This window comes from Leptonychotes weddellii, chromosome 2 (genome assembly GCF_054177405.1).
Source record: "Leptonychotes weddellii isolate Sample4059 chromosome 2, ASM5417740v2, whole genome shotgun sequence".
In the NCBI taxonomy this organism is placed as follows: Eukaryota; Metazoa; Chordata; class Mammalia; order Carnivora; family Phocidae; genus Leptonychotes; species Leptonychotes weddellii.
In genome coordinates this window covers 130,769,868-130,784,994 of record NC_138370.1, presented here as the reverse complement: position 1 = coordinate 130,784,994, position 15,127 = coordinate 130,769,868, and the positions used below count along the sequence as shown (strand labels likewise).

Sequence of the window (15,127 nt, the reverse complement as noted above, 5' to 3'; positions counted from 1 at the left end):
GCTAAGAGAAGCACCCCTCATTGAAGCAGATTCACCAGAATCTTTTTTTCTTTTCCTGTGAGTTTATAACATTCTATTTTCCAGATTTATATATTTATAATATATACATTATATATTATATAAACATATGTTATATATTTATATATTTATACATATATACATCAAAATTATTAAAAGCAGTTGGAACCATAAATTTAATTCCAAAGAGCCAACGGAAAGCAAAATTCCAGACTTTCATGTGAACATGTGAACATCAATCAAGCCATCCATGCAAGGGGATCATATGCAGTATTTGTGCTGCTACGAATGCAACTAAAAACGGAACACACACACCCGCAGATTATATATTAGAAAGATTTTCTACACAAGTCCCAGTAGTGTTTTCGACAAATGCATACAAATTCTTTTGAAACACAGTGTTAGAAATTCGCACACCTGGAAACAGAAAATTTGAAACCCCAAGTCCTGTAAGAGGACTAAGCAGTCCCTGCCACCAGAGCACAGTCTTTCCCTCACCCCAAACCTAATGAACTTACAGAAAGGGAGACTCACTTTTACGCTGAAAAAGAGAAAGATCATGGCTGGACCACTTGAAGAAAATAACTATTAAAAAATAAATGAAATTTAAGAGATAATTCAAGATATGGTTTTCTCTCCCTAATTTACCACTTTATTGTCTGGCCACATTTCCTTTTTACTCTCTGGGCATTCTTTTGCTCTGATAATTAAAATAATCTCAACTGTAACCAAAACATATCACATGCAATCATAGTTTATGTCTCCTCTACTCAAATGCATCCTCCCAAAAGTGTATATAATAATGTCATTTTACTTATTTGAAAAAGAAGTGTTTATAATTAGTAATCATCTAACCCATAAAATGATCAGTCTTGTGATAAAAGAATGATCTTTAGCAATGTACAGCTAATTAATATCAATGATTTGAGAAATTATGAAAATATGTCTCACTGACACTATGAAATTCAGATGCTGAAATTCAGATAAAACTTCAGTTTGTTGTCATTTGATTAAAGGAATTGTATGTCTGTTTATATTTCATACTAGAATGAATACTAGATTTCAAAAATTTTGGTCATCATCTTTTAGAGCAACTGCAGCTGCTAGGATCAAAAATAATAAAACAAGGCAAGGTCATGGATACTGAATCTTATGAGGAGAGGAGATACACTTTCTTCCCTTCCATTTTGAGTTTTTGTTTGATTTGCCATAGAGACTGTGAATGTGGACAACTTACGAAAGTATTTTTATCAAGCAAACAAATACATAAATGCATTTCCTTCTCAGAAATATGTGGAACACTAGAAAAACAAAAACACCCAAAAACATTGATGGATGCGGATGCTTCCACTGCAAATGTTGGAATTAAATGTTTACTCTTCATCATTCTAATTATATGATTATGGGATCATATAATTAATAATAGTTAAGGACACTCACTTATAAGAAATATGACAACTGCTTAGAAGTCTTAGCTAAAGGCTTAGTTTTCTATTTGACTCGTAAATCTGATTTGCCAACCCCCAGTACTCCATGCTCTTGAAGTGTTTCCTGTCTTCTTTCATAAATGACCTTCTAACTGGCCTTTGTCGTTTTGTGGGGCAAATTAAGTAAAAAAAAAAAAAAAAGGCAAAAGTACTGTTTATTACATGTTTATGTGATCAAAAGCCTGGCTCGGGAGAAGACGAAGAATGAAAAAAAAGTTTACGGTGAAAAGGAAAATGGGTTTATCAGAGTCATGTTTAGCTGTCATGAACACTAAAAGAAATTACAAAATAAAAGAAAAAATTCCTTATCTGTCTCCGATGTTGAATTTGAAATTAGGGAAAATGAATGCTTCTAACAATGAGTAATAAAAGAGACTCCAACTTTTCAATGCTTACTTAAGAAAATCAAGATCTGGTTTAAAAAACTATTTTGGAAGATTAAACATTATGCCTGTTTTAGGGGAAATGGTAATAGGATGTAACAGGCTCTCCATCAGGTTCTTTCTTCAAAGTGGTGAAAGTTAGCATCACCAAATATTGGTTGGGTTCCTTACTTGTGCATGCCATTGTGGGTGGATCAGACTCCCTCCTGAAATAATCCTTTTCACAGACACAAGAGGTTGAAGCTTCCTCATGGGTATAACTGTGAGGTGGACATTTGCTGCAGCTCTGGTTGTGAGGTGAGGCTTTGAAGAACCCAGGTCTGCACACTGTCAAAAGAAATAAGAGACTAAGCTTTTCCCTGGAACAGATGCATTGTTTGCTTTGTGAATAATGTCATTATTTTGACTACTATACACAGATTACATATAACACAATATTGCCATTAATTTCAAAAATGTTTCATAAGCTTCTGAATCATAAATGCCAGGCTATCATTCAGATAATCAAATATTTAAGTATTTAAATTAAACATGTCTGGACTGTGTGTATTTTAGTGATTTTTATGTTGTGGGAGCTTATAAGAAATTATATTATAAAAGGTAAATACCTATATGTATTTAAAACTGAAGTAGTGCTTTGAGTGTAATTTTCATTTATGGTGTTATCAACACAACTTTTGTTGAAGAAATAATTTTTCCCTATGCTCATAGAATGGTAGGGTACATAGTAGGTGCTCAAAATTTTGTTATTGAATTAATAAATTAATTGGTAGGTGTTAAAAGCTTCACAAATTTTGTTGGATTTGGAAGAATGCATGGATGAGCTGGTGTATCATTCACATTATATTGATTTCAGGGGGAGTCAGATGTTAGGCATTTATTTTACATTTTATTCCATTTTAGAACTTTTATTTGACTCAACAAGCATCTATTCTAATATCATTCATACTTATACTGTACATATTGTAATGATCCATAAAGGCTAGAAACTGTGTCTTGTTCAATTTTGCATTCATAATATTTATCACAGTGTTTGACCACAGTAGGTGATCATAAATTATCTTGTAATGCATAAATGAATGAATGACATGGCATGAAGATTGTAACTGAACTATTCAGAATCACATACAGAATATGTTCTCTGGATATTTTTGTTAACATTTCTGTTAGTGGTCAAGTAAGTGCTAACAAAATAAATCTTTTTATGATGCTCATTCCCTAATCTTTTGTATCTTTCTTTCTTCTCAATGGCTAGTAAAGCCAAACTTTCATTGCAGTTTCCCTCTATGGGCCAATCAAAGACACCAAACCATTGGTTTGATTACTTTTTAGGGTTTAGATTACATAAAACTAATCAGCCATATATATTTTTTTCTATTTTCAAAACTCAGTACATACACTTAAGAACATTTATTCAAGCATCAATGGAAATTTGCTAAAGTTCAAAGGTGAACTTGTATTTCAACAGAAATTTTTGATAGACAATGAATTTGGGCTAATTTTCATGTGCTATAAATGATTTGGGGTTTTAGTAATCCATGCAAAGGCTTTCTGCCATCACCATGAATAATCAGGAATTGACAAAAATGAGAAGGTACTTTTTCAGTAGATCTAATTATAGTGATAGCAAAGCCTTAATGTTCTTATAAATTCAGAGAGAATGTGAAGGTATTTGAAAGATAAGAAGAGCTTTTTGATAGTATTAGGGACATTCTTGTAGCTAAATGATTAGGAAAAGATTTAAAATATTATTTTTCTTATAATAGGATTGCTGTAGCACCCAATACCATTCTTAGCTAAGTTATACATTTTTTCTTCTTTTATCCTCTTCAGTAAAACCATTCTCACTTTAAACACTATTTACTTTCAAAGACATGAAGTGTCAATCCACAATTCTGCATATTTGGAATTCAACGATCATTTATGAAACAAAAGTCAGCTCTTTTATTTAATGCCTTTTAACCTAAAAACTTATTTTGATATCGTATGTAACACTTATTAACCCTCCATGGAAATTTTGGAAGCAGAAAGTAATATAAATGTAAGTAAAAGTAGATATATGTATCTTTCTGGTCAGGAGTTCAACAAAACGCTTTCAGCAGGTGTAGTGGCCCAGAAATTTTGCTCAGTACTAGATTACAGAGGTAAACAAGATAGACATGGCTCTGCTTTTATGAGTCTTAAAAGTACTGCATGAATAATTATAAATATTTCTACACTAGAAAAAAGAAAGAGCGTGGAAGTGAACACTGACACCTAATTTAGACTGGGATGTCAAAAAATGACCTCCTTAGGAAGCTGAGTCTGCTGATATGTTAAAAAAAATTAAAAAGGAAAATTATCCAATTTACATTAGGGGGGCATTAGAGTGCATTAAACTGCATTAGAGGGGCAAAATCCTTGCAAAGGACCAAAATACGTGAACAAATAAGGAGATAGAGCAAACCAAAGAATTGATAAGGGTGATCGTAAAATTTTAAAGTGGCAGAGATAAAGTTAGACAGGGAAAAGGACACCAGGACACACTTCATAGTTTTTATTATTTGAGGTCATTACAAAATTTTAAGCAGGGAAATACTGAGATGACAATGATGTTTGAGAGATCATTGTGTAGCAGTGTGGGTAATGGGCTGGAGAGGAGCAGGGATGGAGGCAATTGTTCCTTTTGCTTCTGTTGCACTGGTGCAGGAAAAGACTCTTGTTCCAATGGTGATAGATGAGAGTAGGTGAATTCAGGAGATCCGTCTGAGTTAAAATCAACGAGATTTCATGATATATTTAATGGGTTAGATGTGAGAGTGGGAAATCCTAAGACTGACTCTAAGGTGTTTGGCTTTCGCTGCCCAGGAACTACAGGAGCCATTTTCCTCAGAGAATGCTTGATATGAAATGTGTTTGGGGGAAGATAATGATTAAAGTGTTATTTAATTTGAGGTGGCAAAAGAAATCCAAATAGAGATATACAGAGGAAAGCAGTAGACTCAATGTTATCTAAGAAAAAAAATATATATGTATATATACATGTAAAAGTAATTATTCATTGCCTTCAAATCATGGCCCCAAATCCAAATGGGACATACAATGCTGCTAGACAATCTTAGTATTATTCCTTAGTTAACTTTAGTTTTCAGCATCAACATGATTATTTTGTAGCTTCTCCTCTCTCTTCTTACTCCTTAGAAGCTCTGCTCTTTTGTGATTCCTAGCTGGTTACATTTGTCTCTGTGCTGAGAAAATAGAAGTCATTAGAGGAACTTGCTTATTTTCCTACCACCAAATCTCCAAACCTATAACACTTGTAGCCACCCTCTCTACCTTTCTTCCCGTTAAAATGCACAGATGTTTTTGATTCTATCAAAGGAAGTTATCTTTATTTTAATTAGGACCCTCATCTCTATTCTCCGAGGGTAATATTTCAAATATCCTTTCTACATGCTCAGTCTCTCTCAATCTCTTTCTTCAATCTCTGCTCTGTCTGTCTGGCTCTCTTTCTCGCTTAGTCATTCACATGAGCCCAATACAATTTTCCAGAACTTTTCAATGTAAACAAAGTGAAACAAAACAAAACAAATAATAACAACAATAAAATATCAATCTCACTTGATCTCAATTTTCCCTGTAGCTACCCCACAGTTTTGTTCCCCTCCAAAACACAATTTCTAAAATTACTTTTCCATACATGCATCCCAAGTTCCTATTTTAAATTATACATTGGCACAGTCCACTCCCCTGAAACTTTTCTTGTTAAGATTGCAGTCATTTTGTTTCCATACTTCTCAACAGCATTTGATCATGTCCATTTTGGGAAGCTCTAATTAATTTTACTACAAAATGCTAGCATAGCCTGCAAGTTTCCACACAATATCTAACAAATCCTTCAAATGTGATCCCCTCCCACACTCACTATCTCCATCTGTACTAAACTACTTATAATTTCCAGCATTTGAGAAACTCCTTTATCTGCTTCTGAATATTGCAGGAAAAGCATTCCAGCCAAAATACAAGAAGTGTAAGTTATGGGGAAAAAAATTGTAGTCCCTGATAAGGAATTTGGATTTAATCTGAATGCATTTGGAAAACACTGGGTATTTATTTTTTGAGGGCACTCCTTTTGTCAAGCACTGTGGCTAGGAATATTTATATTGTGGTCAGAAAATAAAAATTGTACTTGACACCCTAAAGCTACAACATATTTGGGGAGATAGAAAATAAAGAGTAATAATCAAAAGAAGCAAAATTGACCTTTTTGCATTTTAATCATGGCAATGTTTAACAAATAATTATCTAGATGAGTAGTAAGATTTCTTTAAACTCAAACTTGATATGTTTCATTTAAACATAAAGGAAGCTTTTGGAGTAAAGTTGTTTCAAAATGACAATTGTACATTACCTAAAAATTATTTAGAAAATATCATGCAAGTCCATTTAAGTTGAACAAGGAGTTGGAGACAAAAACTGCATCCTATGTTGACATGTTTCATTAGTCTGATTTGGAGGGAAGGAAACTATTTTTTTTTTGAAGGAAAATGTTTTTAATAATTCCTATTCTGTCCACGCTTCAAAGGTTCTTTTTAAGAGCCTTTTTCATGATGTTTATGATGATCTCCATTGCTACATATTCTTTCCTTACACACCTTTTAGACTACAAACTATTTATTAAACATCTGTCTTGTGACATATAGTAAAAATTTTGTCATAATTTTATGTGTATGAATTCTCACCTGCTTTATATAGAGTTGGGAAACTATATAAACATTGTAGAGAATGGAAGCGGTTCATTTGATTTTCATCATACATTACATAGCATAATTTGTTGTACTGAGTATATATTCATCAGTATTTATTGTGCAAATAGTATAATGTGTCCTTCTCAGAGTGTAAATGATATAGTGGAACTTAATAAAAGCTGATGAAGCTAAATTATTTAAATATTAAGTCTTGGAAAGTAAATAATAATATGTCCTACATCTACGCTGGCTACCTTAGAGGTTTTGCAAAAACTACCAACATTCCAGCTCTCATATTTATCACTTAGAAAACAAGGATGTTAATTAAATCTATTAAAATAATTGTAAAAATCTAAACAGAAAAAGCATATCATCAATATATGAATTTCAATTGTCAAATTTGTGAAAAGATATTGCCTAATCTAATTAGAAAATCTTAAAAAGTTCTCAAAATTACCAAAATTGGTTAACCTCATAATTTAGGGTTTTTCCCATAAATTTTTATAATCAATTAAATTACTTTTAATCTGTCCAAAATATTTTAGCCTTAAAGGTCCATCACCCTTGGGATACCTAAGTGAATTCACTTTACAGTTCAAAATCCAGAAGCATAGTCACCAAGAAAAAAAAAAATGTAGAAAATACTGTTTTAGTAATTTAGCATACTATCATTCTCCCCACTACAATTAAAATATACAGATCATTTTAAAACATATATATATATATATATAAAAGAAACAGGAATAGAAATGTACAGACTGTTTTTGTCTATTTTGTTTAAGATATAATTAATCTTCAAAAATGTTATTGGATTTATCCAATTATGCTTTATTAGGAATGACAGACAATGACTATGACAAGATTTTTACCATAGTTCTATTATATGTGAATTATCAAAGGATATAAAAAAAGTCAAATTTACTTTTTAAACAGATCTTTCAAAATGAAGTGGCCACAGGATAGTTTAGCCCAAATTTAAAAGATGTGTTTATTAAGAAAAATAACATATCGCAACATACTATAAGGAAATTACAAAATAATTTAATACTTACACCAAAACTTAAAAATGAAAGCAGATCTTTATACTTAAAATGTATGCTCAGTATAAAAAAATAGGTAATGAGTTAAAACAATGATACATTAAAATAGACCTTAAAGTAGGAACTCTAAAATTTAGCAACATCTCTTGAATGCTTACACATAGAAATAGGACAAAAAGCCTACTCAAGAATCTAAAATCCCTGGCTAGTTTTAATATAACTTTAAATGGTAGAAAGTAGTAAGGCTGGTTTTAATATTAGAAAATAATATCAGAGAAGAAAATAATACTATTTTTTTAATTATTTGTATTTTAATCTCACTATAGTTAACATACAGTGTTATATTAGTCTCAGGTGTACAATATAATGATTCAACACATCTATGCATTACTCAGTGCTCATCATGATAAGCGTACTCTTAATCCCCATCACCTATTTCACCCATCCCCCTATCCACCTCCCCTCTGATAGCTTTATTTTAAATGACTACCCTCAGTTAAAGTTTTTTTTTTTTTGCAACAAGACCATTTTTTACTTGAAGCATACTTCAGAATACATGGTTCTAAAAGATATTCAAGAAAAATAGAATACACATTTTCTTTGAGTATACACTGAAAAATTCCCTGGTTAAATCACATAAAAACAGACATCACATAAAATCACATAAAAACAGTCAAAATAGACCCTCTTAAACTTACTACAAGTTTAAGAAAACTGAAATCATACCAAGTATATTTTCTAACCACAATGATACAAAACTAAAGATCGACAATAAACAAAGCTGGAAATCTACAATGTAAATATTAAATATTTAATATGTAAATATTAAACAATGCACTACTGCACAACCAATAGGCCAAATAAGAAATCAAATGGCAAATCAAAATATGTCTCAAAACAAAAGAAAAAAATGTAATATTCCAAAACCTATGGGATGTGGCAAAAACAAATTTTAGAGTGAAATTTATGCTATAATGCTCATATTAAGAGAAAAAAGTTTCAAATAAACAACTTCACATTACACTACAAGGAACTAGAAAAAGAAGACACTTATCTGAAATTTAGTAGATGAAGGAAATAACAAAGAAAAATCAGAAATAAATAGAGACAAGAATAAACAATAACAGAATATTAAAAATAATAATTAGTTTTAAAAAAAAATAAATTTGGCAATGCTTTAACTACATTAACTAAGAAAAAAAGAGAGAAGACTAAAAAACAAAATGAGAAATGGAAAACAATACAACAGATAACCACAAAAGTACATAGTATGATAACAGGTTACCATAAACAATGATATACTAACAAATCAGATAACTTAAGGGAAAAAAAGCAGATAATTCATAAAAAAGCACAAGATACCACAATTGAATCATGAATCTTGAATCCAAGAAATAGGAAATCTTCTTAGACCAATAACAAGCATGAAAGCTGAATGAGGAATCAAAAATCTCTCAGCACAGAAAAGCCAAAGACCACATGGTTTCATTGGTGGATTCTACCAAACATTTAAAAAAAAATGGTTAATGACATTCTTTATCAAAATGTTATAAATAATGGAATACAGGGAACCTATTCAAAATCGTTCCATGAAGTCAGTACTACGATGATATCAAAGCAGGATAAAAACAGTACAAGAACAAAAAATGTTTAGTTTGTCTGATATAAGTATTGCTACTCTGACTTTTCTTTTGACATCCATTTGCATAATAAATGTTTCTCCACTCCCTCACTTTCAATCTACAGGTGTCTTTAGGTCTAAAATGAGTCTCACAGTGCCTGGGTGGCTCAGTTGGTTAAGCATCCACCTCTTGATTTCAGCTCAGTTCATGATCTTTTTTTTTTTTAAACTTTTTTTTTAAATTTTCATTTATTTATTTGACAGAGAGAGACACAGTGAGAGAGGGAACACAAGCAGGCAGAGCAAGGAGCCTGATGCGGGGCTCGATCCCAGGATCCTGGGATCATGACCTGAGCAGAAGGCAGACGCTTAACGACTGAGCCACCCAGGCGCCCCTCAGTTCATGATCTTAAGGTCATGAGATCAAGCCCCAAGTCAGGCTCTAAACTGAGTGTGGAGCCTGCCTAAGATTCCCTTTCTCCCTCACCCTCAGCCCTTCCCCTGCTCATGAGTTCACATGCAGGCACTCCCTCTCTCTCAAAAATAAATAAATAAATAAAATGAGTCTTTTATAGGCAGCATATAGATGGGTCTTGTTTTTATTTTTTTTATTTTTATTTTTTTTATCAATTGTAATACCCTATGTCTTTTGTTTGGAGCGTTTAGTCCATTTACATTCAAAGTAATTATTGATATATATTTATTGCCATTTTATTACTTGTTTTGTCATTGTTTCTGGAGATTTTCTCAGATCCTTTCTTGTCTTTGTCACTTTTGGTCTCTCCTTTGCATCTCTTCTTCTATTGTGAATGATAGCCTTGCTGGATAGAGTATTCTTGGCTGCAGATTTTTCCCATTCAGCCATATCATGGCACTCCGTTTTGGCTTACCAAGTTTCTGTTGAGAAATCTCCAGCTAGCCTTATGTGTTTTCTCTTATAAATTAAGGACTTCTTTTGTCCTGCTCCTTTTAAGATTTTTTTCTTTATCACTATATTTTGCAAATTAAATAATAATATGTCTTGGTGTTGGCCTGCTTTTTTGATTTTGAGGGCAGTTCTCTGTGCCTCCTGGATCTGGATGTTATTTCTTTCCCCAGATTAGGAAAATTTTCTGCTATTATTTCTTGAAATAAAATTTCTGCTCCCTTTTCTCTCTCCTCTTTAGGGACTCCTATAATACAAATGTTATTACATTTGATGGAGCCACTGAGTTTCCTAAGTCTATTCTTGTGTTGCATAATTCTTCATTTTCTCTTCTGTTCAGCTTTATTATTTTCCATTATTTTGTCTTCTAGGTAACTAATTAATTCCTCTGCTCCTCACAGTTTGCTGTTCATTGCATCATGCCTGTTTCTAATCTCATTTATTGAATTCTTCATCTCTGAGTCTTTTTTAACTCTTTTATCTCTGTGGTAAGGGTCGCACTGAAGTCTTCTATTTTTTCCTCAAGCCAAGTGAGTATCCTTATGAACGCTGGTTTAAATTCTCCACCAGACACGTTACTTATATCTATTTCGCTTAGATCTCTGGCTGTGGCCTTATCTTGTTCTTTCATTTGGGATAAATTCCTCTGTCTTGGCATTTTGTTTAAGTCTCTGCCTTCTTCTTTGTGTTAGAAAAACTAGTTATGTCTCCTGCTCTTGAAAGGCTTTATGAGGAGCTCATGTAGTACCCAGGGCTTGGCACTTCAGGGACATGTGTGCTGTGTGCACTCTGCTGTTGTGTTTTGGCTGCTCTATTCTTCAGACCAGTCATCTGCAGAGACTCTCCTTACCCACTGTGGTCAGTGTTTGGTCCCTGACCCAAATGTGACAAGTTTTAACTAGATGTGCTCTGGTTTACTTGTGGAATGAGATCTGACACCCACTCCACCAGAATGGAGGCCTGGCCAAACTCCCTGGTTGGGGGGAGACATGGAGTGGGCAGGGTTTGTGCTGGCCTTCCAGGGGAGGAGCCTGCTGCACTGGGACTGAGGCAAGCTTAACTGAGAAGGGCAGTCTCACCAGAGCACAGGGGGATGGGGCTTGGTAGAAGCAAGTTAGCAACCAACCTCAGCACTGTGCTGTCCCCCCTCCACCCAGTCGTGGTGGCTCTGTGTTTATGTTGAAGGGCAGGACAGTGAAATGGTGCTGGCCAGCTTCCTTGTTCTTGGAGAAGTATCTCTGTGAACGTTGCCTCTCAGGGATGCTCTCCTCTCCAAGAAGAGTGAATAATCTCCCCTCTGGGTGCCCCAGGCATTCTTCAGATGGCTGCTTCCATACTGTCTGCTGGGTTGTTTGCCTGTCTTCTCTCCAGGGCCATCTTGCTCTATCCCAGCCAAGTCCACTGACCTTTAAAATTCTAGGTTTTAAGTCCCACTGTTTGTGAAAACTCATGAAATTCAGCCCCTCTCGTTTTCCAAGCCAATGATTGTGGGAAAGCATTCTCTTTGCTCATTCTTCTTGTGTGCTCCTCTCTGCCTGCCCTTCTCCATGACCACAGCTCTCTCCTCTCTGCAGAAGCTGTGATCGATTTCTCCTCTAACCCATGTCTCCACACTTCCTACCTTCTTCAATGACACATGACCCCTTCTCTCCCTTTAGTTATGGAATTTGTTCTGTCAGTCTTCTGGCAGATTTTTGGAGTATTTAGGATGATTTGATAGCTATCTAGTTGTGTTTGTGGGCTGAGAGGAGCCTAGGGTCCTCCTACTCTGCTGCCATCTTAAGGACTTCCTCCAGAACAAAACTACTATTGATAAATACATTAAACCTCTATCTCTATTTATATTTACATTTATAATTTAGGCTTGCCAAATATTGATAGAAGCCCCAATAATTCATACAATATTTATAAATGAAGAGTAAAATTAATTGCTACTTATCCTTTACATATTCATTTGTTCAATATATGTAATTAGCCAGGCTTATGTGTCATGAACTGTACTGGACACTGGACATGCATACATAATTAAAACTTATTCAATGCTATTACCCCATTAAATAACTCAGTCATGTGTAGCAATTGCTTATACGTTGTCTGGCACATATTTAGATTTCATTAATTGTTTAATGTTTAATATTAATGCACACATTTAAAAAAAGCATTCAAAATGACAATTTAAAAATAGCATCGTGTGTGTGCATGTGTGTGTCTTATGTGTGTACAGAGACAAAAAATCAGGGTCCCTCAGTAAAAGACTAAACATATATAATACAATTCCATCCAATTAAAAATAAAATACAGATATGTAATTTTAGAAACTGTTGAGGATTGTATTACTTTAACATTTTAATGTTTCTACATCTGTATCTTTTATATCTTTTATACAAAATACATTCTATATTTTATAAAAATGCTGTATCATGTAGTGTCAATGATCAGTTGTAATACTAACCTCCCTCCCATAGTTCAGATAAGAAATTATCACCTTCCCTAAAGTTCAGAACAGAGCAGAATATCCTTAAATTCAGCAAAAATGTATTATGTACCAATATCTCCTCCTGCTTTACTTCTAAGATTAGAACTTAAATATTTCATAACTAATAGCTAGCAAATTTAGAAAATACTCAAATTTTAAAACATACTGAAGAAAATATGTATCAATATAACCAATTTATGATATAAGCTGGGATGGAATCTTTGTCTTGCTCAAGTAAGGCATATTAATTCAATTATATTTAATTCACAATTATTAATTGACGAGTGATATGTCTCATAAGATAAGATAGTTAAACTAAACTAATTTTAGTTTCACAAGTTTAAATACCAAGAGTCTTGCAGAGTATTCTTAGAAAACATTCTACAATGAAATGATGATATATTTCTCCACCTCGGCAACATGGACATGCTTAAGATATAGTAACTAAAACATGAGGCTCCTTGTGGTTTGGAATGGACTGACACTTGACCCCTGAACTGTGGACAGTTGTAAATCCTAATATTTCCTCTTTATTTATCTAGTTGAATATCCATTAAAAGGAAGACACATAATTTCAGCAATTCTTGAAAGACTTCTACCACCTATCTATATAAGGATGAATATTTAATGGAGATAATAGAATTCATGATATTTCAAAAAGCAGAGATTATTTTTCCCCTTAGTTATTGATGGATTGAACTCCTCTACACTAATAAATGTAATAGATAATTTTAAAATTTTATTTTAATTATTAAATTTTATTGGATATTTTTCATAGCTCTATAGTTCCTTTTTTTTTTTTAAAGATTTTATTTATTTATTTGACAGAGAGAGACACAGTGAGAGAGGGAACACAAGCAGGGGGAATGGGAGAGGGAGAAGCTGGCTTCCAGCTGAGCAGGGAGCCCGATGCGGGGCTCGATCCCAGGACCCTGGGATCATGACCTGAGCCGAAGGCAGACGCTTAACAGCTGAGCCACCCAGGCGCCCCGATAGCTCTATAGTTTCAATAGATACTTAAAGTGTTGGGCAATTTTGCTCTCCCAAACAAATAAATATGAATCTATTCACATCAGCACATTTCAATAATAGTGTGTGTAGGATATGTATGGCAGTGTATGTGCATGTGCAAACACTTTTGATATTTGGTTACATATTTTCCATTTGATTAACTTTTTAATTAGATAAAGATTTGAGAGTTAGCAGGAAGTATTTCTGTTGTTAAAAGAAATAGACTTGTTGCTGGAGGGGAAGGGGGATGGAGGAATGAGGTAACTAGGTGATGGACATTAAGGAGGGCACAGGATGTAATGAGCACTAGGTGTTATATTAAGACTGATGAATCACTGAATTCTACCTCGAAATGAATAATACACTATATGTTAATTAATTGAATTTAAATAAAAAATTAAAAAGACACTTGAAAAGGATACATTGAAACATTTAGGAAAAGTTGGTATAGTATTTATATATTTTTTAAATATTTTATTTATTTCAGAGAGAGAGAGAGCACAAGCAGGGTGGGGGGGATGCGGGCTGAGGGAGAGGGAGAAGTAGGCTCTTGCCGAGCAGGGAGCTGGACCCAGGGTTTGATCCCAGGACCTGGGGATCATGACCTGTGCTGAAGGCAGATGTTTAACCAACTGAGCCACCGAGGCACCAAGTATAAAATGCTTTTGTATTAAGCATTATACCTTCTCTACTCTTAAACATTATCCTTACTTTTTCATGGATACAAACAAAAGTTATCTATCTAAGCAAGAGTTAATCTTGACATCAACAAATATTATGTGTAGTTGCTTTTTATGTCATTTCCGTCCTATGAACAACTGTTGCTTTTGAACAGTTTTTCACAATTTAAATTATTTATAAATTAAGAAGCATGAACTATCAGATATATCTGATGAATCCAGAACTCAGTGAATTTGTAATTTAGAAAAGCAGAAAAATAGAAATTAAGTTAAATCAAATTAAATGACTTTAATTTTTTTTTTTAAAGATTTTATTTGTCAGAGAGAGAGAGAGCTCACGTGCCCAAGCACCGGGAGTGGCAGGCAGAGGGAGAAACAGGCTCCCCGCTGAGCAGGGAACCCAATGCAGGACTCGATGCCAGGACCCTGGGATCATGACCTGAGCCGAAGGCATATGCTTAACCGACTAAGCCACCCAGGCATTCCGAATTAAATGACTTTCAAATTTTAAATGGTAAATGTTCTGGTACTTTCCTATATTATGCCTTCAATTGGTGAAAGAATTAAAACTAAAAAAAAAAAAGGGGGGGTGCCTGAGTGGCTCAGTCGTTAAGCGTCTGCCTTCAGCTCAGGTCATGATCCCAGGGTCCTGGGATCAAGCCCCACACTGGTCTCCCTGCTCAGCAGGGAGCCTGCTTCTCCCTCTCCCTCTGTCTACCACTCTGTCTACTTGTGCTCTCTCTCTGTCAAATAAATAAA

The 15,127-nt window shown here is 34.0% G+C and overlaps 1 protein-coding gene across 10 annotated transcripts in view; it reads right to left on the bottom strand.

Annotated features, from left to right (window-relative positions):
• Positions 1 to 15,127, bottom strand: part of EPHA5 (EPH receptor A5) — a 343,064-nt gene that overhangs the window by 165,344 nt on the left and 162,593 nt on the right. For 6 of the 10 annotated variants that reach the window (XM_006727005.3, XM_006727007.3, XM_006727006.3 and 3 more), the window contains exon 4: positions 2,060 to 2,215. The exons of the other annotated variants lie outside the window; for them this stretch is intronic. In XM_006727005.3, the coding sequence (XP_006727068.2) occupies positions 2,060 to 2,215 (156 nt within the window). The remainder of the gene's footprint in view (positions 1 to 2,059; positions 2,216 to 15,127) is intronic. 10 annotated transcript variants of the gene reach the window in all.